The sequence below is a fragment of the Heterodontus francisci genome, chromosome 48 (genome assembly GCF_036365525.1).
Source record: "Heterodontus francisci isolate sHetFra1 chromosome 48, sHetFra1.hap1, whole genome shotgun sequence".
NCBI lineage: Eukaryota > Metazoa > Chordata > Chondrichthyes > Heterodontiformes > Heterodontidae > Heterodontus > Heterodontus francisci.
In genome coordinates, this window is record NC_090418.1 from 2602291 (window position 1) to 2628883 (window position 26593).

General features: G+C 46.0%; 1 protein-coding gene across 2 annotated transcripts in view; it reads left to right on the plus strand.

Annotated features, from left to right (window-relative positions):
* Positions 1 to 26393, plus strand: part of acadvl (acyl-CoA dehydrogenase very long chain) — a 62541-nt gene extending 36148 nt beyond the window's left edge. For both annotated transcript variants that reach the window (XM_068023637.1, XM_068023638.1), the window contains 10 exons: positions 4429 to 4533; positions 5487 to 5573; positions 7358 to 7420; positions 8364 to 8465; positions 10334 to 10431; positions 13451 to 13523; positions 16153 to 16225; positions 19006 to 19078; positions 22365 to 22440; positions 23017 to 26393. In XM_068023637.1, the coding sequence (XP_067879738.1) occupies positions 4429 to 4533; positions 5487 to 5573; positions 7358 to 7420; positions 8364 to 8465; positions 10334 to 10431; positions 13451 to 13523; positions 16153 to 16225; positions 19006 to 19078; positions 22365 to 22440; positions 23017 to 23154 (888 nt within the window). In that variant the 3' untranslated portion in view covers positions 23155 to 26393. The remainder of the gene's footprint in view (positions 1 to 4428; positions 4534 to 5486; positions 5574 to 7357; positions 7421 to 8363; positions 8466 to 10333; positions 10432 to 13450; positions 13524 to 16152; positions 16226 to 19005; positions 19079 to 22364; positions 22441 to 23016) is intronic.
* The last annotated feature ends 200 nt before the right edge of the window (positions 26394 to 26593 follow it).

Sequence of the window (26593 nt, forward strand, 5' to 3'; positions counted from 1 at the left end):
TGGATGATATTTATCCATCAACGCACATCACTTTTTTTAAAAAAAAGTTTATCTCGTCATTATCTGGTTGCCAGATTTGGGAGCTTGATGTGAACAAATTAGTTGCTGTGTTTCCTACATTACCACATTGACTACACTTGGGGGAAAAAAGTACTTTTTTAGCTGTGAAGTGCTTTTGGACATGCTAAAATGGTGAAAGGCGCTATAGAAATGCAAGTAGGCTTTTCTCAGTCCTCCTAAGTGAGGTACATGTTGTGGGCACAATCTCAGCATCAGAGAGTTTGCAGGACAATTGTCTGAACTCTATCCCACAGCCTTTGTGCATCGAGAAATTCCCCATTTAGCATTGGTACTGTTATCGGTGTCAAATCTAACAACTATTGTAACTCGCTGTCTGGGCAGCGTGAGGCAGGGTGTTAAAATATCCATTTTAAAACCTTTCTCTTGTAGTGCAGCCGAGGTATTAAAGGAGAAAATAATTTTTTTAAATGAATGCTTTAGCCTACGAATTAGAGTTGCTTTACTAGAGTGCTGGGTTAACGGACTTGTATGATTTTCTTTAAGTTAATCTCGTGATGTGGGCATATTTGCCATGCCAGCATTCATTGCCTGTGCCTAGTTTCCCAGGATACGACTGAGTGGCTTCAGAGGCAGTTAAGAGTCAGCTTACATTGATGTGGGACTGGTGTCACATAGAGGCCCAAACTGGGTAAGGACAGCAGGTTTCCTTCGCTGAAGGGACATTCGTGAACAAGATGGGTTTTTACGACAATCCAACAGCTTCATAGTCACTTTTCTTTAACAAGGCCAATGAGATTTAATGCAGAGAAGTGCGAAGTGATACATTTTGGAAGAACAAGGAGAGAAAATATAAAATAAAGGATACAGTTCTAAAGGGGGTGCAGGAACAGAGGGACCTGGGGGTATATGTGCACAAATTAGTGAAGGTGGCAGGACAGGTTGAGAAACTGGTTAATAAAGCATATGGAATCCTGGGCTTTATAAATGGAAACACAGAGTACAAGAACAAGGATATTATGCTAAAACACTGGTTCAGCCTCAACTAGAGTACTGTGTCCAATTCTGGGCACCGTGCTTTAGAAAAGATGTGAAGGCTTCGGAGAGGGTGCAGTAAAGATTCACGAGAATGGTTTCAGGGCTGAGAGACTTCAGTTACAAAGATAGATTGGAGAAGCTGGGTTTGCCCTCCTTAGAGAAGGGAAGGTTGTGAGGAGATTTGATAGAGGTGTTCAAAATCATGAAGGGTCTGGATAGAGAGAAACTTCCATTGGCGGAAGGGTCTAGGACAAGAGGGCACAGATGATTGGCAAAAGAACCAGAGGTGACAAAAGGAAAAATCTTTTTATGCAGCTAGTGGTTAGAATCTGGAATGCACTGCCTGAAAGCATGGTGGAGGCAGAATCGATCGAGGCTTTCAAAAGAGAACTAGGTAATTATCTGAAGAGAAAACATTTGCAGGGCTATGCAGCAAAGACAGGGGAGTGGGACTAGGTGAGTTGCTATTACAGAGAGACAGCATGAAAACAATGGGCCAAATGGCCTCCTGTGCTGTAACCATTCTATGATTCTATGTTTCCATCAATCTCCCCTTTACGTTATTCTTAATCATGGCTTGTCACTAATTAACCCAGTCTGCACCCTCATATTTTTATTTCAAGGAATCTCAATACTTGCACTGCATTCAACATCAACTCACTGTGTAACTGTACAGAGTCAGTGTTTATTCAGGATAAGGGTCACTCACTGTGTAACTGTACAGAGTCAGTGTTTATTCAGGATAAGGGTCACTCACTGTGTAACTGTACAGAGTCAGTGTTTATTCAGGGTGAGGGTCACTCATTGAGGAACTGTACAGAGTCAGTGTTTATTCAGGGTGAGGGTCACTCACTGAGGAACTGTACAGAGTCAGTGTTTATTCAGGGTGAGGATCGCTCACTGTGTAACTGTACAGAGTCACTGTTTATTCAGGATAAGGGTCACTCACTGTGTAACTGTACAGAGTCACTGTTTATTCAGGATAAGGGTCACTCACTGTAACTGTACAGAGTCACTGTTTATTCAGGGTGAGGGTCACTCACTGAGGAACTGTACAGAGTCAGTGTTTATTCAGGGTGAGGATCGCTCACTGTGTAACTGTACAGAGTCACTGTTTATTCAGGGTAAGGGTCACTCACTGAGTAACTGTACAGAGTCAATGTTTATTCAGGGTGAGGGTCACTCACTGTGTAACTGTACAGAGTCACTGTTTATTCAGGGTGAGGGTCACTAACTGTGTAACTGTAGAGTCATTGTTTATTCAGGGTAAGGGTCACTCACTGTGTAACTGTACAGAGTCACTGTTTATCGGGTGAGGGTCGCTCACTGTGTAACTGTACAGAGTCACTGTTTATTCAGGGTGAGTGTCACTCACTGCGTAACTGTAGAGTCATTGTTTATTCAGGGTAAGGGTCACTCACTGTGTAACTGTACAGAGTCACTGTTTATTCAGGGTGAGGGTCACTCACTGAGGAACTGTACAGAGTCAGTGTTTATTCAGGGTGAGGATCGCTCACTGTGTAACTGTACAGAGTCACTGTTTATTCAGGGTAAGGGTCACTCACTGAGTAACTGTACAGAGTCAATGTTTATTCAGGGTGAGGGTCACTCACTGTGTAACTGTACAGAGTCACTGTTTATTCAGGGTGAGGGTCGCTCACTGTGTAACTACAGAGTCACTGTTTATTCAGGGTGAGGGTCACTGACTGTGTAACTGTACAGAGTCATTGTTTATTCAGGGTAAGGGTCACTCACTGTGTAACTGTACAGAGTCACTGTTTATTCAGGATAAGGGTCACTCACTGTCTAACTGTACAGAGTACAAAAGCAGGAAGTAATGGTGAACCTTTATAAAACACTGGTCCGACCTCAACTGGAGTACGGTGTCCAATTATGGGCACCACACTCTAGGAAGGATATGAATACATTGGAGTGGTGCAAAAAATATTTACAGGAATGGTTCCAACAATCAGGGACTTCACTCATGAGGATCGATTGGAGAAGCTGGGGCTGTTCTTCTTGGAGAAGAGAAGGTTGAGAGGAGATTTGATAGTTATTCAAAATCATGAGGGGTCTGGACAGAGTAGATAGAAACTGTCCCCATTGGCGGAAGGGTTGAGAATAAGAGGGCACCGATTTAAGGTGAATGGTAAAAGAACCAAAGGCAACATGAAGAAAAACATTTTATTCAGCGAGTGGTTAGGATCTGGAATGCACTGCCTGAGAGTGCGCTGGAGGCAGATTCAATCGTGGCATTCAGTAGGGTATTAGATAATTATCCGAAGAGAGAAAATTTGCAAGACAACAGGAAAAAGGCGGGAGAGTGGGACTAGCTGAGTTCTCACAGAGAGTCAGCATGGACACAATGGGCCGAATACCCTCCTGTACTATAATCATTCTATGATGCCAGCTGTTTTATTTCCAGATGTTTCAAACTTAATTCAATGGCCTTGGTGGGTTTTGAACTTGAATTCATCCAAAAACATCACCACCATACCACTGTACCTAGTTGCTTTGTAGGTATTAACCCATTTATTCTCATTTGGATGGTGACTTTACCAGAAAACTAGCTGAACCAACTTTCGCCAATGACAGCAATAAGAATTTGTCGGCTTTTCTTTTTTCTTAAAAAAAACCTTCCAGTTGCAGGGGCTTTTATTTTATTACTGGATTTCCTAGGACATTGATTTAAGATAATTGGCAAAAGAACCAGACAGGGAGATGAGAATATTTTTTAACACAGCACGTTGTGATCTAGAATGCGCTGCCTGAAAGGATGGAGGAAGCAGATTCAGTAATAACCTTCAAAAGGGAATTGGATAAATAGTTGAAGGGGATAAATTTAAAAAGTTGTGGGAAAGAGCAAAGGGTGTGGGACTAATTGGAAAGCTCTTTCAAGGAGCCAGCACAGGAATGATGGGCAGAATAGCCTCTTTTGTGCTATATGATTCTAGTATATAGGCTATACAACCCAACTGCTCCATGCCAGTGTTTATGCTGCACACGAGCCTCCTCCCACCCTACTTTATCTCACTCTATCAGCAAAAGCTCCTATTCCTGTCTCCCTCGTGTGTTTATCCAGCTTCTCCTTAAATGCATCTATTACTATTTGCATCAACCACTCCCTGTAGTCCACATTCTCACCACTCTCTGGATAAAGAAGTTTTTCCTGAATTTCCAATTGGATTTATTGGTGACTATCATATTTATGGCCCCTCGTTCTGCTCTGCCCCACAAGTGGAAATATCCTCTTTAATCTATCCTGGCAAAACCCCTTCATAATTTCCAAGACATTTATTGGGTCAAATATGGAATAAGTCTGAGCCTATCCTATGCATGTACTTTTAACACTGTTATTTTCCACTATGATAGGTTGATCATGCTGCAAACCGCACCCAGTTTGGGAGCAAGATTCACAATTTCGGTGCCATTCAAGAGAAGGTTGCTCACATGGCGATGCTACAGTATGTGACGGAGGTAAAGAGAGTTGGCAGGCCATGCTTCACATTGAACAGCACGCGTGCTCAGTCCTCCAGGAGGCTAGGAGATGCCCCCCTGTTTTCAATTTTATAGCCAGTGACTGCAGTTTACATTCTGTTATCAGGCACGACACAGATCCATCATAAACAGAGTTTCTCCAGCGTCTTTCACCGTCTCAGCACATCCCAAAGTACTTCACGGTCAATTTGAAGTGTAGCCACTGCTGGAATGTAGGAAATATGGCAGCCAGTTTGCACACAGCAAGCTCCCACAAGCGACAGTGTGATAATAAACAGATAATCTGCTTCCTAGTGATGTTAGTCAAGGGATAAATATTAGCCCAGGACATCAGGCAGAATTCCCTTGCTCTTTTTCAGATAGTGTCCATGAGATCCTTTACGTCCACCTGAGAGGGCAGACTTAGCCTCAGTTTAACGTCTCATTCGAAAGGTGGCACCTCCGACAGTGCAGCACTCCCTCAGTACTGCCCCTCTGACAGTGCAGCGCTCCCTCAGTACTCACCTTTCAACAGTGCAGCCCTCCCTCAATCCTGACCATCAAACAGTGCAGCCCTCCCTCAATACTGCCCCTCCGACAGTGCAGCACTCCCTCAGTAGTGCCCCTCCAACAATCCAGCTCTCCTTCAGTACTGCACCTCCGACAGTGTAGCCCTCCCTCAGTACTGCACCTCCGACAGTGCAGCACTCTCTCAGTACTGCCCCTGCGACAGTGCAGCACTCCCTCAGTACTATGCTGGATGTGTCAGCCTTGATTTTCTGGTCAAGTCTCTGGATTTGAACTTGACCCCACAACCTTCTGACTCGAAGGTGAGAGTGCAACCCACTGAACTATGGCTGACTTTAGTAGAGGAAAAGGGAAAATACAGGGGAAACAACAGCATTAAGTGTCATGTCTGTGAACCCTAATGGTGATTATTTTCTCCCCTACAGTCTATGGCATACATGATCAGTGCAAACATGGACTCGGGAGCCACTGAATTCCAGATTGAAGCTGCCATTAGTAAGATCTTTGCGTCTGTGAGTGTTGCTGTATGTTTGCTTTGTCACTGCATGTTAGGACTACCTGTCACAGTAATCTAGTTTAAACAGTGTGGGTGATGCCATTTCTTGTGCAGTAAAAAAGCATCACGTTTGGTCAGGTTTTACCCACCTGAAATCTGCTGTTCACGGCCAATGTGACCATGGTGCTTTTTATTTGAAGAAACGATGAGCACCCTGACTAATTCCATTTCGATCATGGGACTGAGCCTCTCCCTTGTGTTTTTACCGCGGAACAGTTCTCCCTCGCTCCTTATTCTGAGCGTAACAGAATTCTCCCTCATTCTGTCCCATGCTGTAGCTCAGACTAGTGTTTCCTGACCTGTTATCTAACACTGAGTGGCACAGTGTCTCAGCACACCAACATTTGAAAGAAATAGAAAGAAAAACTTGCTTTTCTCTAGTGCCTTTCACAACCTCAACACCCCAAAGTGCTTTACAGTATTTTTGAAATGTAGTCACAAATGTAAACATCAGTTTGTGCACAGCAAGCTCCTGCAAACAGTATTAAGATAATGACCAGATAATGTGTTTTCTAGTGATGTTGGTTGAGGGCTATATATTGTATAGGACATTCTAATAGTGACCGTGGGATCTTCTAGGTGCACCTGAGGGAGCATTCAGGATGTTGGTTTGACATCTCATCTGAAAGACTGCCCCTCCGACAGTGCGGCGCTCTCTCAGTACTGCCCCTCCGACAGTGCGGCGCTCCCTCAGTACTGCCCCTCCGACAGTGCGGCGCTCCCTCAGTACTGTCCCTCCGACAGTGCGGCGCTCCCTCAGTACTGTCCCTCCGACAGTGCGGCGCTCCCTCAGTACTGTCCCTCCGACAGTGCGGCACTCCCTCAGTACTGTCCCTCCGACAGTGCGGCACTCCCTCAGTACTGTCCCTCCGACAGTGCGGCACTCCCTCAGTACTGTCCCTCCGACAGTGCAGCTTTCCCTCAGTACTGTCCCTCCGACAGTGCAGCACTTCCTCAGTACTGACCCTCCGACAGTGCGACGCTCCCTCAGTACTGACCCTCCAACAGTGTGGCGCTCCCTCAGTACTGACCCTCCGACAGTGAGGCACTCCCTCAGTACTGCCCTTCGACAGTGCGGCGCTCCCTCAGCACTGCCCCTCCGACAGTGAGGCACTCCCTCAGTACTGCCCCTCCGACAGTGCGGCGCTCCCTCAGTACTGCCCCTCCGACAGTGCGGCGCTCCCTCAGCACTGCCCCTTCGACAGTGCGGCGCTCCCTCAGCACTGCCCCTCCAACAGTGAGGCGCTCCCTCAGTGCTCCCCCTCCGACAATGCGGCGCTCCCTCAGTACTGGGAGTATCAGCCTGTATTTTCTGCTCAAGTCTCAAGTGGGATTCTCCTCCTCTCGAATCCTTGACCTCCTGACTCAGAGGTGTGAGTGCTACCCACTGAGCCATAGCTTACTCTCCTCTTGTGATAATGGCACTTTTGCCCAAGTGGATCGCGATTCTCCTGCTGTGGGTTGCACATCCCCAGATGTCTGGGGAATGCCGAGTAAGGAAAAGGCAAGTCTCTCCACCTGCCCTTGAGCTAAGGCCTCCTGCTGCTTTACAGTTAGCATGGTTTTATGGCTTTGCAAATCTGTCCCGTCTGGTGGTTGGGAGACTGATGTCCAATAATGATATTAAGAGGAGGGACTGGGGGAACAGAGTCAGTCTCCTGAGACAAGAATGATTCAGTGGAGGTGAAGTGAAATTATACGGTTACAATCACACTGACCCCATTCACAATCTCTCCGCAGGAGGCCGCCTGGACTGTTGCTGATGAATGTATTCAGCTCATGGGTGGAATGGGCTTTATGAAGGTCTGTGGCAGATTATGAGTGTCTCTTTTGCCTTTATACCACCTTGTTTGTATAAATATTTTGTGACTAGAACTAAGGTCACATAAGAACTAAGAAATAGGAGAAGGAGTATACCATTCATCCCCTTGAGCTTGCTCTGCCTTTTACTAAGATCATGGCTGATCTACCTCGACTCAACCTTCCCATCCTATCCCCATATCATTTGATTCCCTTAGTGTACAAAAATCTATCGATGTCAGTCTTGAATATACTCAATGACTGAGCATTCACAGCTCTCTGGGGTTGAGAATTCCAAATGTTCACAACCCCTTTGCATGGTGAAATTTCTCCTAAACTCATTCCTAAATAGCAGACCCTTTATCCTGAGTCTCTGCCCTCTAGTTCTAGACTTTCCAGTCAGGAGAAACAGCCTCTTTTAGTTTACTCTGTTAAGCCCTCTCAGAATCTTATATGTTCCAATGCGATGACCTCTCATTCTTCTAAACCCCAGAGATTATAGACCCATTCTACTCAATCTCTCCTCAAAGGACAGCCCTCTCATCCCAGGAATCATTCTGGTGAATCTTTGTTGCACCCCCTCTAAGACAAGCATATCCTTAGGTAAGGAGACCAAAACTGTACACATTATTTCAGGTCTCGTGTGCCCTTAGCTGGTTCAAATATCAAATTCAGCAACAAATCACAACTAGAATCTTACAGCACAGAATGAGGCCATTCAGCCCATCATATGTATGCTGGCTGTTTTGGACAGCTATTCAGTTGGCCCAGAGATCTTGGGGTGGGGGTTTGTTGTTGTGGGGGTTTGTTGTTGTGGGGCTGGAGGAGGTTACAAAGGTAGGGACGGGTGAGGTCATGGAGGAATTTGAATACAAGAATGAGAATTTTAAAATGGAGGCTTTGCAATGATTCGTGATGTGTTCTGACCCGGTTTATCTGCTGTTAGGATGCTGGGGTTGAGAGGGTGATGAGGGATCTTCGGATCTTCCGGATTTTTGAGGGCACGAATGATATTCTTCGGCTTTTTGTTGCACTCAATGGTATTCAGGTATGTGCTCTATTCTCTTGTTTCTGTCTCCCCCAAAGACTTTGGTATGAACTGGACTAAGACTTCATGAGCATTACTCTACCTTTGCTACCCAGCACATGTTTGCTTGCATGTACCATCACAGTGTATGTTGCTGCGTTGTTCCACGGGGAGTGTTGTGTCTGAGCCTGATCCCATCCTCACTTGACTTCCATTGGTGCAGGGGTCGTGGGACAGTGATCAGCAAGTGAGGGAGCTGGGGGGTGCAATGGGGTGAAAGGAGGAGCTAACTTGTCCTGCACAGTGCTGTTTTGTTAGACAACCTGAAAGGTCGGTTTTGTCCTGATTTGTGATCAGATGTCTCAAACCAAAGTCCCCTGTCCTCTCATGAAGTGTCCATAATAAAGAAACTGCATAGGCTTCATATGCATGCAAACCTTTGAAGGTGGCAGGACAAGTCAGTAAAAGCAAATGAGATCCTTAGCTTTATAAATAGAGGCAGACAGAAGAAAAGCAAGGAAGTTATGTTAAACCATTATAAATTACTGGTTAGTCTCAGCTGGAGCATTCTGGGCATTCACTTTAGGATGGATTTCAAGGCCTTAGAGAGGGTATAGAGGAGATTTGCTATAATGATTCCAGGGATGAGGGACTTCAGTTAATGTGAAGAGACTGGAGAAGCTGGGATTGTTCTCCTTAGAGCAGAGAAGGTTAAAGGGAGATTTAATAGAGGTGTTCAGAATTATGAGATGTTTTGATGGAGTAATTAAAGAAAAGCTCTTTCTAGTGGCAGGAGGGTCGGTAACCAGAAGACTCAGATTTAAGGTAATTAGCAAAAGAACCAGAGGGTGAGATGAGAATTTTTTTTACACAGCGAGCTGTTGTGATCTGGAATGCGCTGCCTAAAAGGGCGGTGGAACCAAATTCAGTAGTAACTTTCAAAAGGGAACTGGATGAATACTTGAAGGGGAAAAATATGCAGGGATGTGGGGAAAGAGTAGGTGGGAATGGGACTAATTGGATAGCTCTTTCAAAGAGCCGGCCTCTCTGGCCTGTTCCCCTCGGGGTGGCAGCCTTGGAAGGGGAGAAATGAGGAGAGGGTGGACATGTTTTTCTAATTCATTCTTGAAGGCACTGCCTTAATGCTAGGTACAGGTCCATAGATGGTTATATTTCACCAGAGCAGCCTAGTAGATGAACAAAGCCGCTTAGTTGTCAGGGCAACCAGTCAATGCTGCCTTTCAAACATCACCCACAAAAAAGAGTTGCACTAACTGTTTAATCACTTCAGCCTGGATATATCCTGGTTCCCTGCAATTCCACTTACCAGACATTCGTTCAGATCCTTTCTACAGGAGCAAACTAACTAACACAATCTCATCCAGTAGTATACACTCAGTAACACATTTGTAGATGCAGGAGAATCGTAAAAGCAGGAGAGGAGGATAACTGAGGGATGCAGGAGTGTATGGAGGGTTGGGACGCTGAGACCTGAAGGCCAAGTGAACAGAGAGATTTCTGAAAGAAGGAGGGGTAATCAGTCAGTGATGTTGTGCAACTTTCAAGACTCTTCTACCCTCCCGATCCCTGCACTACCTTCGTGTGCCTGAATACTCCCAAATGAGTACCTCCCTCCCTCCCCACTCCACCTTCAAACTCAGCCTTTAACTCTTGCCACCCCCCAGCTCTGGAACCCTCCCTAAACTTCTACCTTTTTACACCTACTTCAAAGACTTCCTGAAAATCTACCTTGTTGACTTACTCTCTTTCTTTCCCCTTCACTGCTTCTGTCTTTGCGAAGCGTTTTGGGACCTATTTCTGTGCTAAAGATGTTATTGTAAAGGCGACTCACAGAGACTGATTAATAGCCTTGCATTTATTCCACACAGACTGCTGGGAATCACCTGAAGGGACTGCAGAGAGCACTGAAGAATCCCGTCCGAAATGCCACCCTTTTGATGAATGAAATCAGCAAACGGGCACGAAGGTTAGTGACTCCACCCTAGTACCAATGGCCAGTTCAAGCTCATCACCAACAAAAATCTTTCCCCTCAAATTCTGAAACCATATCCTATCAACTTCTGTCTGATTTATGCCCTTGTGAAGCACCTTGGGCCGTTGCACTGCTTAAAGGCGCTATATAAATGCAAGTTGTTGTTATCCCTATGCGCTGTACCATCCAAGCCAAGAAAGGAGAATTTGTCCCAGGGTGGCAATCACTTTCTCAGAGTCAGAAGGTTCAGGGTTTGAACCACATTCCCTCCCGACAGTCCCGCTGAGTGGAGACCGGAGCTCCGGCTCCAAATTTTGAGTTCATATCCAGCTGTATACTCGGTGGGTGTGGGTGACTGCACTCCTCCCCGCCCCCACCACCACCCAGTCCTCCCTTATCATACAGAATTCTGGGAGCCTCTAAAAACCCTCCTGCTGTATCAATCCAAAACCCCTATTGACTGATGTGAAGGTGGTTACAGCTGCAGAACATCCGTTCACACCGCAGCGTGCAGACTGTTTATCAGCCTTCTACTGCTTCACACTGTTTATGTCCTTCCATCGGAGAAGATACATAAACAATAACAATGCCACCCTGCCAGACTGTTAATCGGCCTTTGAATCCTCCTACTCCTCTAAGGGAAGATCATGAAGATATGAAAACAGCATCCAACCAGGTGTAGAGGTTTGCAACAGGTAGAAGCATAGCACACTCCTGTTCCTGTGTTCCTCTCTGTATCCTCACTGGGTTGAAAACAGGACTTGTACTGCCTCCGTCTCTAATTCTGTTCCTCTTAATTGTAAATTATTATGAGCAAGCCCTTAATATTTCTCGTGTGCTGCTTTTTTTCCAACATGTTGTATGTGTCAGATTTCAGGCTGTCATCAATACAGCGAAAGATAGGCAGACATTTCTGACAGTGCGGCGCTCCCTCGGTGCTGCCCCTCCGACAGAGTGGCGCTCCCTCGGTGCTGCCCCTCTGACAGTGCGGCGCTCCCTCGGTGCTGCCCCTGCGACAGTGCGCGCTCCCTCGGTGCTGCCCCTGCGACAGTGCAGCGCTCCCTCGGTGCTGCCCCTCCGACAGTGCGGCGCTCCCTCGGTGCTGCCCCTCCGACAGTGCGGCCCCTCCGACAGTGCGGCGCTCCCTCGGTGCTGCCCCTCCGACAGTGCGGCGCTCCCTCGGTGCTGCCCCTCCGACAGTGCGGCGCTCCCTCGGTGCTGCCCCTGCGACAGTGCGGCGCTCCCTCGGTGCTGCCCCTGCGACAGTGCGCCGCTCCCTCGGTGCTGCCCCTCCGACAGTGCGGCGCTCCCTCGGTGCTGCCCCTCCGACAGTGCGGCGCTCCCTCGGTGCTGCCCCTCCGACAGTGCGGCGCTCCCTCGGTGCTGCCCCTCCGACAGTGCGGTGCTGTGTTGGAAGTGTCAGTCTGGATAATGTGCTCATGTCTCTGGAGATGGACTCAAATCCACAACATTCTGACTTAGAGGCGAAAGTGTTAACCACTGAGCCACAGCTGACACTGCTAAAGTCTAAAATAAAAGCAAAATACTGCAGACACTGGAAATCTGAAATAAAAACAAGAAATGCTGGAAATACTCAGCAGGTCTGGCAGCAGGTGTAGAGAAGGAAGCAGAGTTGACATTTCAGGTTCTGATGAAGGGTCACTGACATGAAATGTTAACTCTGCTTCTCTCTCCACAGATGCTGCCAGAATTGCTGAGTATTTCCAGCATTTCTTGTTTTTATTACCTCTAAAGTCTACATTGATCAATCAATGCAGTAACTCAGGCCCTAACTGAACTGGGCACAGTGTCCAATGTTCTGTTGTTCCAAAAAAAGTAAGCTGTATTCACAATTCCTGAGGTTCTCTGATAGCTCAGTTAGTAAAAACCCTCAATCAGGAACTGAGAAATATGGAGCAGTCTAGGTTTGCTCCATGGAGACGCGGAGGGGTCTGGGTTTGCTCCATGGAGACGCGGAGGGGTCTGGGTTTGCTCCATGGAGACGCGGAGGGGTCTGGGTTTGCTCCATGGAGACGCGGAGGGGTCTGGGTTTGCTCCATGGAGACGCGGAGGGGTCTGGGTTTGCTCCATGGAGACACGGAGGGGTCTGGGTTTGCTCCATGGAGACACGGAGGGGTCTGGGTTTGCTCCATGGAGACACGGAGGGGTCTGGGTTTGCTCCATGGAGACACGGAGGGGTCTGGGTTTGCTCCATGGAGACACGGAGGGGTCTGGGTTTGCTCCATGGAGACACGGAGGGGTCTGGGTTCGCTCCATGGAGACGCGGAGGGGTCTGGGTTTGCTCCATAGAGACACGGAGGGGTCTGGATTTGCTCCATAGAGACACGGAGGGGTCTGGGTTCGCTCCATGGAGACACGGAGGGGTCTGGGTTTGCTCCATAGAGACACGGAGGGGTCTGGGTTCGCTCCATGGAGACACGGAGGGGTCTGGGTTTGCTCCATAGAGATACAGAGGGTTCTGGGTTCGCTCCATGGAGACACGGAGGGGTCTGGATTTGCTCCATAGAGACACGGAGGGGTCTGGGTTCGCTCCATGGAGACACGGAGGGGTCTGGGTTTGCTCCATGGAGACATGGAGGGGTCTGGGTTCAAACTCCATTCTGTGTTAGGTTAGCTTATCGTAGCTTGGTTGATGCTGATGGAACTTCATAAGGGTTAAGGGAGTGGGTAAACATCAGCCCAGGGTACCCACTCAGGATTGCTAGACAGTGCTCCCAAGCACACCAGCATGGAACCAATTTGGCTTTGATACCCTGTCATGTTCAAAGAGCTGATAATACCCATTCCCAGGACCTGATGAATGGTGCCTGACATAGGTCAGTACTTCAGCTGAGGACGAGGGGAAGAAAGTAGATGAGCTTGCACTGGGTAGTGCCCCGTTCAATACTCGGTTGTTAGCACTCTGGGGTAAAGTGTGAATGTGTGGCCGTAACAATTCCCTGTGCTCTTTCCTTTCTAAACTGATCTCCGTTTGCCTCCATTATTGTTGCAGGAAGGCTGGGCTGAGTACAGGCATCAGCCTGAGTAACATTGTACATCCAGAGCTGAAACAGAGTGGGGAGCTGGTGAGTACGCTACTGTCACCGTGACACTGTACAGACTCTGCTGTCGCAGAGGCCTGAGAACAGCTTTCTCGGCACAGAGTGATTCGGTTATCCGCTGTATGAACCTACTGAGCCAACAGGGGCCCTCTATCTCAAAAAAAGAAATAACTATTGATGTAGGATTTAATCGTGATAGAAAAGCAGAGCAAACTGCACTGTGTCAGGGAGTGAAACAAGAAAGAATTAACCTCTCTACAGTGCTGTTCACAACCTCAGGATTCCCTAAAACACTTCACAACCAATGAAGTACTTTTGAAGTGTCTTTGAACTGTTGTAATGTAGGAAATGCACACAGCAAGATCCCACAAACAGCTAGATGATAATGGCCAGACAATCTGTTTTTAGTGATGTTGGTTGAGGGATAAATATTGGCCCAGGACACCGGGGAGAACTCCCTTTCTCTTTGAAATAGTGCATTGTATCTCTTACATTCATTTGAGAGGGCAGACGGGGCCTCAGTTTAAAGTATTATCCTAAAGATGGCACCTCTGACAGTTCAGCACTCCCTCAGTACTGCACTGGGACAGTCAGCCTGGAATGGATTATGGGCTCAAGTCTCTTGAATTGGGCTTGAGTCCACAACCTTATGACTCAAAGACGAGAGAATGATGCCACTAAGCCATAGCTAAATTACTTTCTGAATTACTATTATTTATGAAATGATTGTTCCTTAAAACTGAAAATGTGATTTATATTTTGCAGTGGGGTTGAGTTGAAATGCATTCTGAAATGAGTAGCAAATTCTGCATTTAACACATCAAAGTTTCCGTTTTTGAAACAGAACGTGCCCGTGAAGCATGTTAGGTGCCTGGTGAAAACTTTGTGAAAGTCACCACCCCCCCCCCCCCCCCTCCAACCTTGTTGATGACAATACAGGTCAGAGTTCATTGCTGTTAATTTCTGTTACTTACATAACACTTCAGGGACCCACCCTGTTCTAACTCGAGTTTTCTGACTGGCCCTTAATGTAAGTTCAGTACCACTAGTTCAAATAATTGTTGTGGTTACTGGGGTTGGGGAGGAGGACAATCCTGCCCATTCCCTTCAACTAATCTGAGTTTTCAGCAAACATAAAAGGTGGCATTTTTAATCTGACTTATGTCTTCTTCAAGTCAAATGGTGCGTGGAACATAATGGTTCCAAAGAGAGTGGTAGCATGCTTCCTGTCATCACTCCTGAACGGCCTGAATCTAATTTGAAGGTTCTGTCCCCTCTTTCTGGACTCCCTCCACCAGAAGAAATAATTTCTCTCCATCGACCCTATCAACTCCTTTAAATACCTCCATTAGATCACCCCCTTAATCTTCTATACACAAGGGAATACAAGCCTAGCCTATGCAACCTGTACTTATAGTTTAACCCTTTTAACTCCAGTATCATTCTGGTGAATCTGTGTCTTTAAGACACTCCTTAAAACCTACCTCTTTGACCAAGCTTTTGTTCATCTGCCCAAATATCTCCTTATGTGGCTCAGTGTCAAATTTTGTTTAGTAATCACTCCTGTGAAGCGCCTTGGGACGTTTTAATAGTTTAAATGGCGTTATACAAATACAAGTTCTTGTTCTTGGTAGGGTAGTGGAGGAATTCCTTAAGAAGCAGTTAGGTGCTATGATGGAACCTTTCTAGGGAAGGATGAGCTGGGGTTAGGCTGACTGGGCTCCTTCACCTCTTGAGACCTTCTGTTGTGAAGTAAGAGTTGGTGAAAAACAAGCATCTGGTGCAAGAATAAACCAGAAAAATCAAAAGGGTATTGAATCTTGGCCATCAGGTGTGGAGATATAAGGTCTGAGGAAGGCTATGAGAGACCTATTCGTGCTTTGGGTTGCTAGGGGTGGTTGGGACCAGGATATTGGTATTTACAGTAGGAAAAGTATCAGCCATAATTATTAAGGCTGCTGAAGGGCAAGTCCAAAAGGCAAGTATGTGCACTGCGGCTGGGATGGGAAAAAGGTCAAAGGTGAAAGATCGGACAATAAAAAGGCAGCAAATAAGGGCAAGTGCAACCAAGGAGAGGTTTGGGAGAGGATCCCCTCCCTTTACATGGAGATGGAGGGGAGATGGGCGTGTTTAATACAGACCACCACACTGGGTGGGACCTATTTGAAAGTGCTGACATGCCAGAATGTTAGCAGAGCTCCTAGAGTTAAATAATGAGGAGAGATTGCACCATTAGGATTGTATTCCTTAGAATATAGAAGGTTAAGGAGTAATTTGATTGAGGTTTTTAGGATTTTGAAAGGAACTGATAGGGAGAGTAGGACAAGGGGATATAACTTTAAAATCAGAGCCAGTCCATTCAGGGGAGACTTTAGGAAGCAGTTCTTTACACAAAGGATAATAGGAGTTTATGACTCTCTCCACAAAAAGCAGTGGATGTTAGCTCAATTAATCATTTTAAATCTGAGATCGATGGATTTTTGCTAACCAAGGGTTAAGGGTTATGGAGACAAGGGTGGATGGAGTTTGGATACAGAACAGCCATGCTCAAAGGGATGAATGGCCTATTTCAGTTCCTATGAGCTCTTGATTAACTAGCTTGACATTACAAAGTATGCCCTTTAGGGTGACACTGGCTGTGTTTGTCTTTCAGACAGTGAAAGCAATTGAAAAGTTTGGTGGCTGCACAGAAGACCTGCTGTTGAAGTATGGGAAGAGAATTGTCGGTGAGCATGCTTGCTAAATGAAAAGATTAAAATTGGACAGACCTTCTGTGAGAAAAAGGTGTGCCCTTTCGTGAAATTTCCTTTTTATCTTCGCTTGTGCGTCGTGAACCCCTAAACCAGACTGACACTGCAGTGCGGAGAAAGAGCTGCATTACGGGAAGTGACATCTTTTGAAGAAGATGTCACTTGGTCCCTGTCATCCTGGCGAGAAAGATCCTGTGGCATCAGAAGAGCAGGGGGCCTTCTCTCCAGTATCCAACATTCACCTCTTGAGCAATACCACCAAAAGCAGATCAGCCAGCCATTTATCTCTAGTGCTTCTGCTGTGTGTAAATTGGCTGCAGTGTTTACCTACAACAATGACTGCTCTTCAAAAATAATTCATGGACTGTGGAAATCCATTAAGATGTCTTTGTGTGTGATAAGTTGCTACATAAGAACAAATTATTTTCTTAATTTGTTAATATGTTAGTGATGAGTGGCCCACTGAACAACAACTTACATTTATATAGCATCTTTAATGTAGTAAACCATCCCAAAGCACTTCACAGGAGCAATTTATCAAACAAAATTTGACAGTGAGCCACATAAGGAGATATTAGGACAGGCGACCAAAATCTTGGACAAAGAGGTATGTTTTTAAGTGTCTTAAAGGAACAGAGATCAGTGGAGAGCTTTAAGGAGGGAATTCCAGAGCTTAGGGTCCAGGCAGCTGAAGGCACGGCTGCCAATGGTGTAGTGATTAAAATTGGAGATACTCAAAGCCAGAATTAGGGGAGTGCAGAGATTTCAGAGGGTTGTGGGCCTCGAGGAGGATACAGAGATAGGGAGGGGAGATACAATGGAGGGTCTTAAACTCAAACATAAAAATTTTTAAATGGAGGCATTGCTTAACTGCGAGTTAGTGTAGGTCAGTGAGCACAGGGATGGTGTGCGAAAGGGAATTGGTGCAGTTAGGTCACAAGCATCAGAGTCTTGGATGACCTCAAGTTTACGAGTGGCCAGCCAGGTTTGCATTGGAATTGTCAAGTCTAGAGGGTTTCAGCAGCAGATGAGTTGAGGCATGGGCAGAGTCCGGCCATGTTATGGAGGTGGGAAGAAGTAGTCTGAGTGATGGTGCGGATGTGTGTTTGGAAGCTCATTTCAGGGCCACATATGACAGCAAGGTTGTGAACAGTCTGGTTCAGCCTCAGACAGTTGCCAGGGAGTTGGTGGCTAGAGATTGGACTTTGTATTGGGGACCGAAGACAATGGTTATTGTCTTCCCATACTTATTAACTGAAAATTTCACCAGTCTGTCATCAGCAACCTGTGTTTACTTTTTCTGAGATCGACTAATTCAGATAGAGCAGGGTTTGAACCCAAGATCCTGTTGGTACAGCTCAGCTACTCATTGCTCAGGGCATTAGCTCACTGAGCCACAAGGGTAGAGGGGGAAAGCAGACCCAGAGTTGATCAGATTTTAACACGGGATTTGTTTAACTAATAATGGACTGTGGGAAAATATTTTTACATAGGATATACGGCACAGAAACAGGCTATTTGACCCAGCCAGTCCATGCTGGTGTTTTTGCTTCACTCGAGCCTCCTCCCATCTTTTCCCATCTAAATCTATCTTTGTAACCCTCAATCCCCTTCTTCCCTCATATTCTTGTCCAGCTTCCCCTTAAATGCATCTATACTACTCTCTTCGACCACTCCCTATGGTAGTGAGTTCCACATTCTCACCACTCTCTGGGTAAAGATGTTTCTTCTGAATTCCGTATTGGATTTCTTGGTGATTATTCTATATTGATAGCCTCTAGTTATGATCTTTCCCAAAAGAGGAAACATTCATTCTATCAAAACCTTGAGGTGGAGAGGATATAGCAATGCTTTGACTGGACCCAATCTCTCAGACTAAACCAATTAGCCACTAACTCGGCTGAAATCAGGACTCAAACCTGGGATCTTCCTGGTCTCTAAACTTCATTTCCATGCTGGCAGCCCCTAACCATCTGAACATTGGGGTGAGCGAGCTGGATTTATAAATTCAAGTGGAATTTTCCAAACAACTTTTATGTTCTTAATAATATTGTTTGACCATTGCCTGTAGAGTGACAGAATCTGATGGGACAGAAGCTCTGAAAGAGCGATCCATGCACTTGGTCCCATTCCCCATTTGATTTTAAATTTTTATTTTTCAAATATTCCATTAAAAGACTCACCTGAAGGATGGCCGCTCCAACAGTGCTGACCTTTCAACAGTGCTGCGCTCCCTCAGTACTGCCCCTCTGTCAGTGTCGCGTGCCCTCACTCCTGCCCCTCTGTCAGTGTCGCGTGCCCTCACTCCTGCCCCTCTGACAGTGCCGCACTTCCTCACTCCTGCCCCTCTGACAGTGCCGCGCTCTCTCACTCCTGCCCCTCCCACAGTGCCATGCTCCCTCATTCCGCCCCCCCCCCCCACAGTGCAGCGCTCCCTCAGTACTGACCCTCCGACAGTGCAGCTCTCCCTCAGTACTGACCCTCCAACGGTGCCGTGCTCCCTCAGTACTGACCCTCTGAAAGTGCAGCACTCCCTTAGTACTGCCCCTCTGACAGTGCCGCGTTCCCTCAGTACTGACCCTGCGAGTGTCAGCTTGGATTATATGCTCAAGCCTCTAGTGTGGGACTCAAGCACAAGACCTTCTGGCTCAGAAACAAGAATGCCACCAACTGGTTGGCACCAGCATTTCCTCCAGAGGCAGGAATTGATGCCCATTGGGCAGCTCCTAACACTGTTGTTTTGTATGTCTTTGTAGATGAACAGTTCCTGCTGAAGAGGGTAGCAGACAGTGCCATTGATCTTTATGCCATGATGGTTGTTCTGTCACGGTAAGGAATCAGCAATGGGGATCCATTTGTTTTGCATGTTGTCCGCTCCCTTTTTGCAAGTGTTGGCTTTGACTGGGTTACAGTCGCAATTCCAACTACTGCAAACTGCTCATGTGATGAGAAATCAAGTTTGATATTTACTTTGTTGATGAAAGTTGATTATAGAATCCTCAATGATGATCATCTCCACATTCCCCCTGCTCTTTCCCTGTAGCTGTGCAAATTTTTCTTTTTTGAGTTGAGTTCCATGATTTTCTTTTAACTTTTTCCTCTGTGTATAGATGATGGCAAGGCAACATTCATTGTTCGTCCCTAGTTGCTACCTCAGAGGAGGGTTAGCACTGAGGGATTGCAGCACTGTTGGAAGGGTTACCTTTTGTATGAGACAGTAAACCAAGGCCCCACCTGCTCCCTCCAGTGGATGGTAAAGAAAGGGAAATTCTCCCTGATGTCCTGGGTCAGTATCTATCCCTCAATCAACATCACTAAATACAGATTATCTGATCATATCACGTTGCTGTTTGTGGAAGCTTACTATGTGCATATCAGCTGCCTCGTTTTTCTACATTACAACAAATACTACACTTGAAAGATACTTCATTGGTTGGAAAGCACTTTGGGACGTCCTGACATGGTGAAAGGCGCCATAGAAATGCAAATCTTTGGCTTGTAAGTGCACAGTGGTGTTAAATAATGAAGACACCCTCATCATAAATAGGCCCTTCTTTCCTTTCCATCCACCTCCTCCGCGCCAGTTTGCTGTCCACAGTGCTCACTCCCACACAGCACCAGTTAACACTGTGGTTTGCAGCTTGCTGAATGGAATTTTTTTTTTAAGACAATGCAGATCCGATCTAATTCACAAAATCGCTCACCCCTTTTGGAACTGCTTTCTCTACTTAAAGTTTCCATCAGTGGCATCTGAGCTATTTCTATGTTTTAAACAAAAGCCTTCAACATGTGAAACAAAAACAAGAAATGCTGGATTCACTCAGCAGGTCTGGCAGCATCTGTGGAAAGAGAAGCAGAGTTAACGTTTCGGGTCAGTGACCCTTCTTCGGAACTCAACATGTGACCCTATTATGATGTCAAGGACTTAGAGGGTGCGGAGGAGATTTACTAGAATGGTCCCAGGGATGAGGGACTTCAGTTAAAGTGGAGAGACTGGAGAAGCTGGGATTGTTCTCTCTAGAGAAGAGAAGGTTAAGGGGAAATTTAATAGAGGCGTTCAAAATCGTGAAGGGGTTTTTGGTAGAGTAAATAAGGAGAAACTGTTTCCGTTAGCAGGAGGGTTGGTAACCAGAGCACACAGATATAAGATAATGGCAAAAGTACAAAGGGGGAGATCATTTTTTTTGCACAGTGAGTTATTGTGATCTGGAATGTGCTGCTTGAAAGGGCAGTGGAAGCAGATTCAATAGTAACTCTCTAAAGGGAATTGGATAAATACTTGAAGGGGCAAAGTTTGCAGGGTAATGGGGAAAGAGCAGGGGGCAGTGGGGCTAACAGCATAGTTCTTTCAAAGAACTGGCACGTACACAATGGGCTGAATGGCCGCCTCCTTTATCATCACAGAATTTTGTACTGTTCAGTACAAAGTGATCACCTTCCTGTCGCCACCTTTACAACCTCAAGATTACACCTCAATGTGAGTGTTGAACTGAAAGGATCGAGTGAAGTTGGGCAGCACTTTGTGCACTGGAAGAGTAGGGCAAGGATTAGCTCAACTGGGAGAATCGCCCAGTTACCAGGGAGGACAGTTGGAGGGATTGCCTAGTAAATGGAGCAGTTGGTTACTACCTTGGCCGAACTATGAGGTTCTACTGTAAGTAGAATCCACAACAGGGATTGTTGGGGCGGCACAGTGGTTAGCACTGCAGCCTCACAGCTCCAGCAACCTGGGTTCGGTTCTGGATACTGCCTGTGCGGAGTTTGCAAGTTCTCCCTGTGACCGCGTGCGTTTCCGCCGGGTGCTCCAGTTTCCTCCCACAGCCAAAGACTTGCAGGTTGATAGGTAAATTGGCCATTGTAAATTGCCCCTAGTGTAGGTAGGTGGTAGGAGAATGGTGGGGATGTGGTAGGGAATATGGGATTAATGTAGGATTAGTATAAATGGGTGGTTGTTGGTCGGCACAGACTCGGTGGGCCGAAGGGCCTGTTTCAGTGCTGTATCTCTCTATGACTCTAGGACTAACTGTGCTGGGTTTGTGGAGAGAATGGGTTCTATCCCATTCCACGATTTATATTCCAACATGAGAGTGAGGCATGGAAATATCAAAACTGAGTTTAAGTCGGCAAAGCAGCAGCAGTGTATATTCTGCTGCACCATATCCTGTCTATGATATCAGTGAGAAACTTTGTTTTGTTGTTCCTTGACATGAACAAAAAAAATGTTAAGCAAACATTAAGCTGCACAAGTGACAATCAGTCTGTTTAGCCTGAGAGACGTAGTTATCTGGGATCTCTTTACAGACCATCATTGGAAAATCTGTGCTTTATATAAATAGGGAAGATGCTGAATATGCATAACTGATTGGTCAGCATCTGAAAAGGGGAATAACCGGTTACTGTTAACCTTTCGTCATAATTCTGAGCCATCAGATCAGTTGTTGCTGAACTGTGTTCAGTTCTGGGCACTGCATCTCAGGAAGGATATACTGGCCTTGGAGGGGCGCAGAACAGGTTCACTAGAATGATACCGGGTCTAAAAGGGTTAAATTATGCGGCCAGGTTGCATCGACTAGGCTTGCATTCCTTCAAGTATAGAAGATTAAGGGGGTGATCTAATCGAGGTGTTTAAGATGATTAAAGGAGTTGATCGGGTCAATAGAGAGAAACTATTTCCTCTGGTGGGGGGAGTCCAGAACAAGGGGGCAGAACCTTCAAATTAGAGCCAGGCCGTTCAGGGGTGATGTTAGGAAGCACTTCTTCACACAAAGGGGAGTGGAAATCTGGAACTCTCTCCCTCTAAAAAAGCTGTTGAAATTGAAAATTCCAAAACAGATTAATTTTTGTTAGATAAGGGGATTAAGGGTTACGGAACCAAGGTGGGTAAATGGAGTTAAGATACAGATCTGCCATGATCTAATTGAATGGCTGAACAGACTCGAGGGGCTGAACGGCCTCCTCCTGTTCCTATGAAGAAAGGTCTCTACCTGAAATGTTAACACATCTTTACCCCATTCAGCTGTGTATTTCTGTTCTTATTTCAGTATTTTGCAGTTTTCTCTTTAGCTCGATTGTGCAACACCTTTGTCTAAAACTATTGTCCATTTGGTCACTACAGGGCTTCCCGTTCTCTAAGCCAGGGGCATGCGACTGCTCAACATGAGAAATTCCTTTGTGAAACCTGGTGCATTGAGGTTGGTGCTTTCACTTCTATCCACCCAGAACCACATTGAACTACTTCATCTGCTGCTGAATCCCTCATCCATGCCTTTGTCACTTTGAGACTTGACTATCCCAATACTTTCTTGGTCAGCCTTCCATCATTCAGTTAGATCATGGCTGATCTGTATCTTAACCCCCTCTACCTGCCTTGGTTCCATAACCGTAATCCCCTTACCCAACAAAAATCTATCAATTTCCATTTGAAACTTCCAACTGACCCCCAGCCTCAACGGCTTTTTTGGGGAGAGAGTTCCAGATTTCCACTCCCCTTTGTGTGGAGAAGTGCTTCCTGACATCACCCCTGAACGGCCCGGCTCTAATTTTAAGGTTCTGCCCCCTTGTTCTGGACTTTCCTCACCAGAGGAAATAGTTTTCAGTATCGACCCTGTCGAATCCTTTAATTGTCTTAAATACATCAATTAGATCAGCCCATAATCTTCGATACTTGAGGGATTATAAACCTAATCTAGGAGCAGGGGCTGTTGTATTCAGTACAAAATGAGTATGTGGATATATTGGTAACGAGGATTTGTATATTTTATTTTTAGGCTTATGCTCGCATTATGGACAGTCTGAATGCTCTCAGCTCCAGCTCTGCCAAGCAGGTCTTCAAGAACATGCGTGCTATCACTGCAGCAGTAGTGAGCAATGGTGGCACTGTGACTCCTCACCCCTTGGGGTTTTAAGAAGGAACCCAACCTGCCTTGCCATATTGGAATGTAAATCAGCACCACATCTACTCAAAATCGACCACCTCATTCATTGTTTATTGGAAGGTTTAATTACAGAGCCTGACCTCCCCTGCGTAGTTTCAAATTGTTAATCGGGAGTGTCCTGATTTATACTTCTGCAGTTTTGATTTCTGCCAAAGTTTTAAGTAGCATCGTCCTATTTGAATCAAGTTTATCTGTGCACTTGTAGACACCAGTGTTATCACCCAGGTTTTAATAATAGGCCTGTTGCTGTATAACACTGGGGTACAGTACTGCTGGGTCCAGGCTTGTTGCTGAATAACACTAGGGTACAGTAATGGTGGGTCCAGGTCTGTTGCTGTATAGCACTGGAGTACAGTACTGGTGGATACAGATGTGAGTACACTGCCTTGGGAGTGTTTGATGGGACAATGTAGAGGGAGCTTTACTCTGTATCTAACCCCATGCTGTACCTGTCCTGGGAGTGTTTGATGGGACAGTGTAGAGGGAGCTTTACTCTGTATCTAACCCCGTGCTGTCCCTGTCCTGTGAGTGTTTGATGGGACAGTGTAGAGGGAGCTTTACTCTGTATCTAACCCCGTGCTGTCCCTGTCCTGTGAGTGTTTGATGGGACAGTGTAGAGGGAGCTTTACTCTGTATCTAACCCCGTTTTTTTTTTCTTCTTTTTCTTTTTTTTTTGTAGAGGGAGCTTTACTCTGTATCGAACCCCCCGTTTTTTTTCCCAACACATTTGCACTGATCTGTGTGTCTGTCTCTCTATCTTATCCCTTTTTCACTGGAAGTGGATCTGTAACTAACTCCGTGCTGTACCTGTCCTGGGAGTGTTTGATGGGACAGTGTAGAGGGAGCTTTACTCTGTATCTAACCCCGTGCTGTACCTGCCCTTCGAGTGTTTGATGGGGACAGTGAAGAGGGAGCTTTACTCTGTATCTAACCCGTGCTGTACCTGGCCTGGGAGTGTTAGATGTGGATAGTTATTGGTGCCTGAAATTAATGTTCCTCGCAACAATTGACACGGAGAAGTTGTCAGTGAGGTTCTGCCAGGAGCTACAACAGGATCATGTCCCTTTTGTTATCTACTCTGCTGCTATCTTGTACAGGTTTACCTGGAGCTGGAACCTGCAGAATGTGTGGGTGTTTTTTTTAGTCATTCATTCTTGAATGTGGGCGTTGCTGGCAAGGCCAGCATTAATTGCCCATCCGAATTGCCCTAATTTGGCAATGCCATTTCAATGCAAAGTCCCAATAGGGTCTTCTAGCTTTGCTGGAAATTGACAGCTTTTAGAGGCCCTAATGACCTGAATTTTATGCAACTTCTCAGCTGAGTGACACGTTTAGTATTTGCTAGTTTTAAACCCGTAAAATAATGACAAGTGAGTTGGAAACCTGTCATGGCAACAAGTCAACGAATCAGTGGGCAAATCTTTTTGTTTAAACACTTCCCTGTGAGTCTGTGTCCACAGTGTCTACGCAATCTGATGGGAGGTTTGTGCCAGCATGCCAGCCCTGCCTCCCTGAAGCAGCTTAATTCCACCTTGTTCTATGTTTTCATCGCAGTGTTTGAAATGATTCCTCATACTGCACTGTGGGCTGCTCCCAGCCAGCCTCTGCTTCAGGGACCAGGAGTAGTCTTCCAGCTCTCTGACCTCATGAGGTGCTTGTCCTGTCCAGGGAGCAGAGCTCTGAGTCTGGTGAAGATTGTCAAGAGTTTCTCCCCGACCACCACCACCTCCCCCCAACAAAGCCCATGATCAAAACAAGCGCAGGACCACCATTGCTGGAAGAAGTTTAAATTGGGTAAGTCCCCTCATTCAGCCCTCATCTTGCCAGTCCCATGCTTTTCTCAGACCATTACAATCAGAGGTTGAACCCCCAGTGTTTTGTGAATACAGATTCATAGAAACTACTGCATTAACTGTAAGCCATATTTTTATAAACCAGAAAGAATGTGTTTAATATTGGGGGTGGAACCTATGCATATGTGTGTGTGTATTATATATATTATATATAATATATATTTATGAGAGAGAGAGTGGGGGGGGGGGGGGAATTTGGCGAATATGTAAGTCCATTTGGCTCTTTGTAGTGAGTGTCAGGGAGAGGAGCATGGGTGGATTCTGGGTCCCCTGCCCTCTTCCCTTCTCCCCCTACTTGCCACCCCCTCCCCCCCAACACTGTTTCAGGAGAATGCATCAGACTGGGCACCAGAGCCCGTTCTGTCATTCAGAGAGATCACGGCTAATCTGTATCCAAACTCCATCCACCTGCATTGGCTCCATATCGCTCAATACCTTTATCTAGCAAAAATCCATCGATCTCAGATTTAAAATGATTAATTGAGCTGGCATGTACTGCATTTTGTGAGAGAGAGTTGCACGCTTCTGATATCCTGTCTGTGAAGAAGTGTTTCCTAATTTCTCTCCTAAATGGCCTGGTGCTGATTTTTATAGTTATGTTCTCCAGTGGAAAAGTTTCTCTCTCTCTACCCTGTCAATTCCTTTCAAAATCCTAAAAACCTCAATCAAATCACCCCTTAACCTTTGATATTCCAGGGAATACAACCTGGTTTATGTAATCTGTCCTCATAATCCAATCTTTGGTGAAAGGAGGCATTTGCAAGGCTGTGAGGAAAGATCGGGGGTAGTGGGGCTAATTGGAAAGACATTTCAAAGAGCCAACACAGGTGAGATGGGCTGAATGGCCTCCTGTGCTGTTTGGTTCTGTGATCACGGATTGTCAGGCTGTATTCATACTAGAATCGAGGCATCAGTGTAGATCTGTCACTGGCACTGAGACCTTCTAGTCGTCAACCTGGAGTTGGGACTTCCCTGAAGGAAATGAGCCTCCTTTCACTTTGCTCTGCACTGAGGCAGGGTCCAGGTTTACCCTACGTCTTCCCATCAGCATGAAGTAAGCACCTCATGCTGCTGCTGTAGTTACAGTGCAGCCACAGTCAACTCCTTCACTGAGCGGTAGAACTATGCTGCTCTCCATCAGTTTCCAGTCTCATTCAGAGTCTGTAATCTGCACTGTGTGTGTGTCTGTGTGAGAGAGAGAGTAATAGGGTAGGTTAAGAATTGCAGAAACCTTACATCTCTGCGCCATCTCTCAGCGATATGTGCCTGCTTTTTCTTTGTAGTAAACATTGTTCAGGATTCCTGTGATTTTTATTCAAAGAAAATGACTTCTAAATAAAACCACTTCCTCTCCAAGTCTTGTGCACCTGTGTCATGTTCAAAATTCATTTTCTTTCACAGTGTTAATTCATCCTGCCCGGTCTCCCTACTCTATAAACGTCCTGGAAGTTGATCTCTCTCTATCCCTGCCGACCACGTTATTCCAGTTTACTCTGGGAAATAATACTGGTATGGCTTCAAAATTACTTTCATTTTAAACTCCTACTTTCCACAGT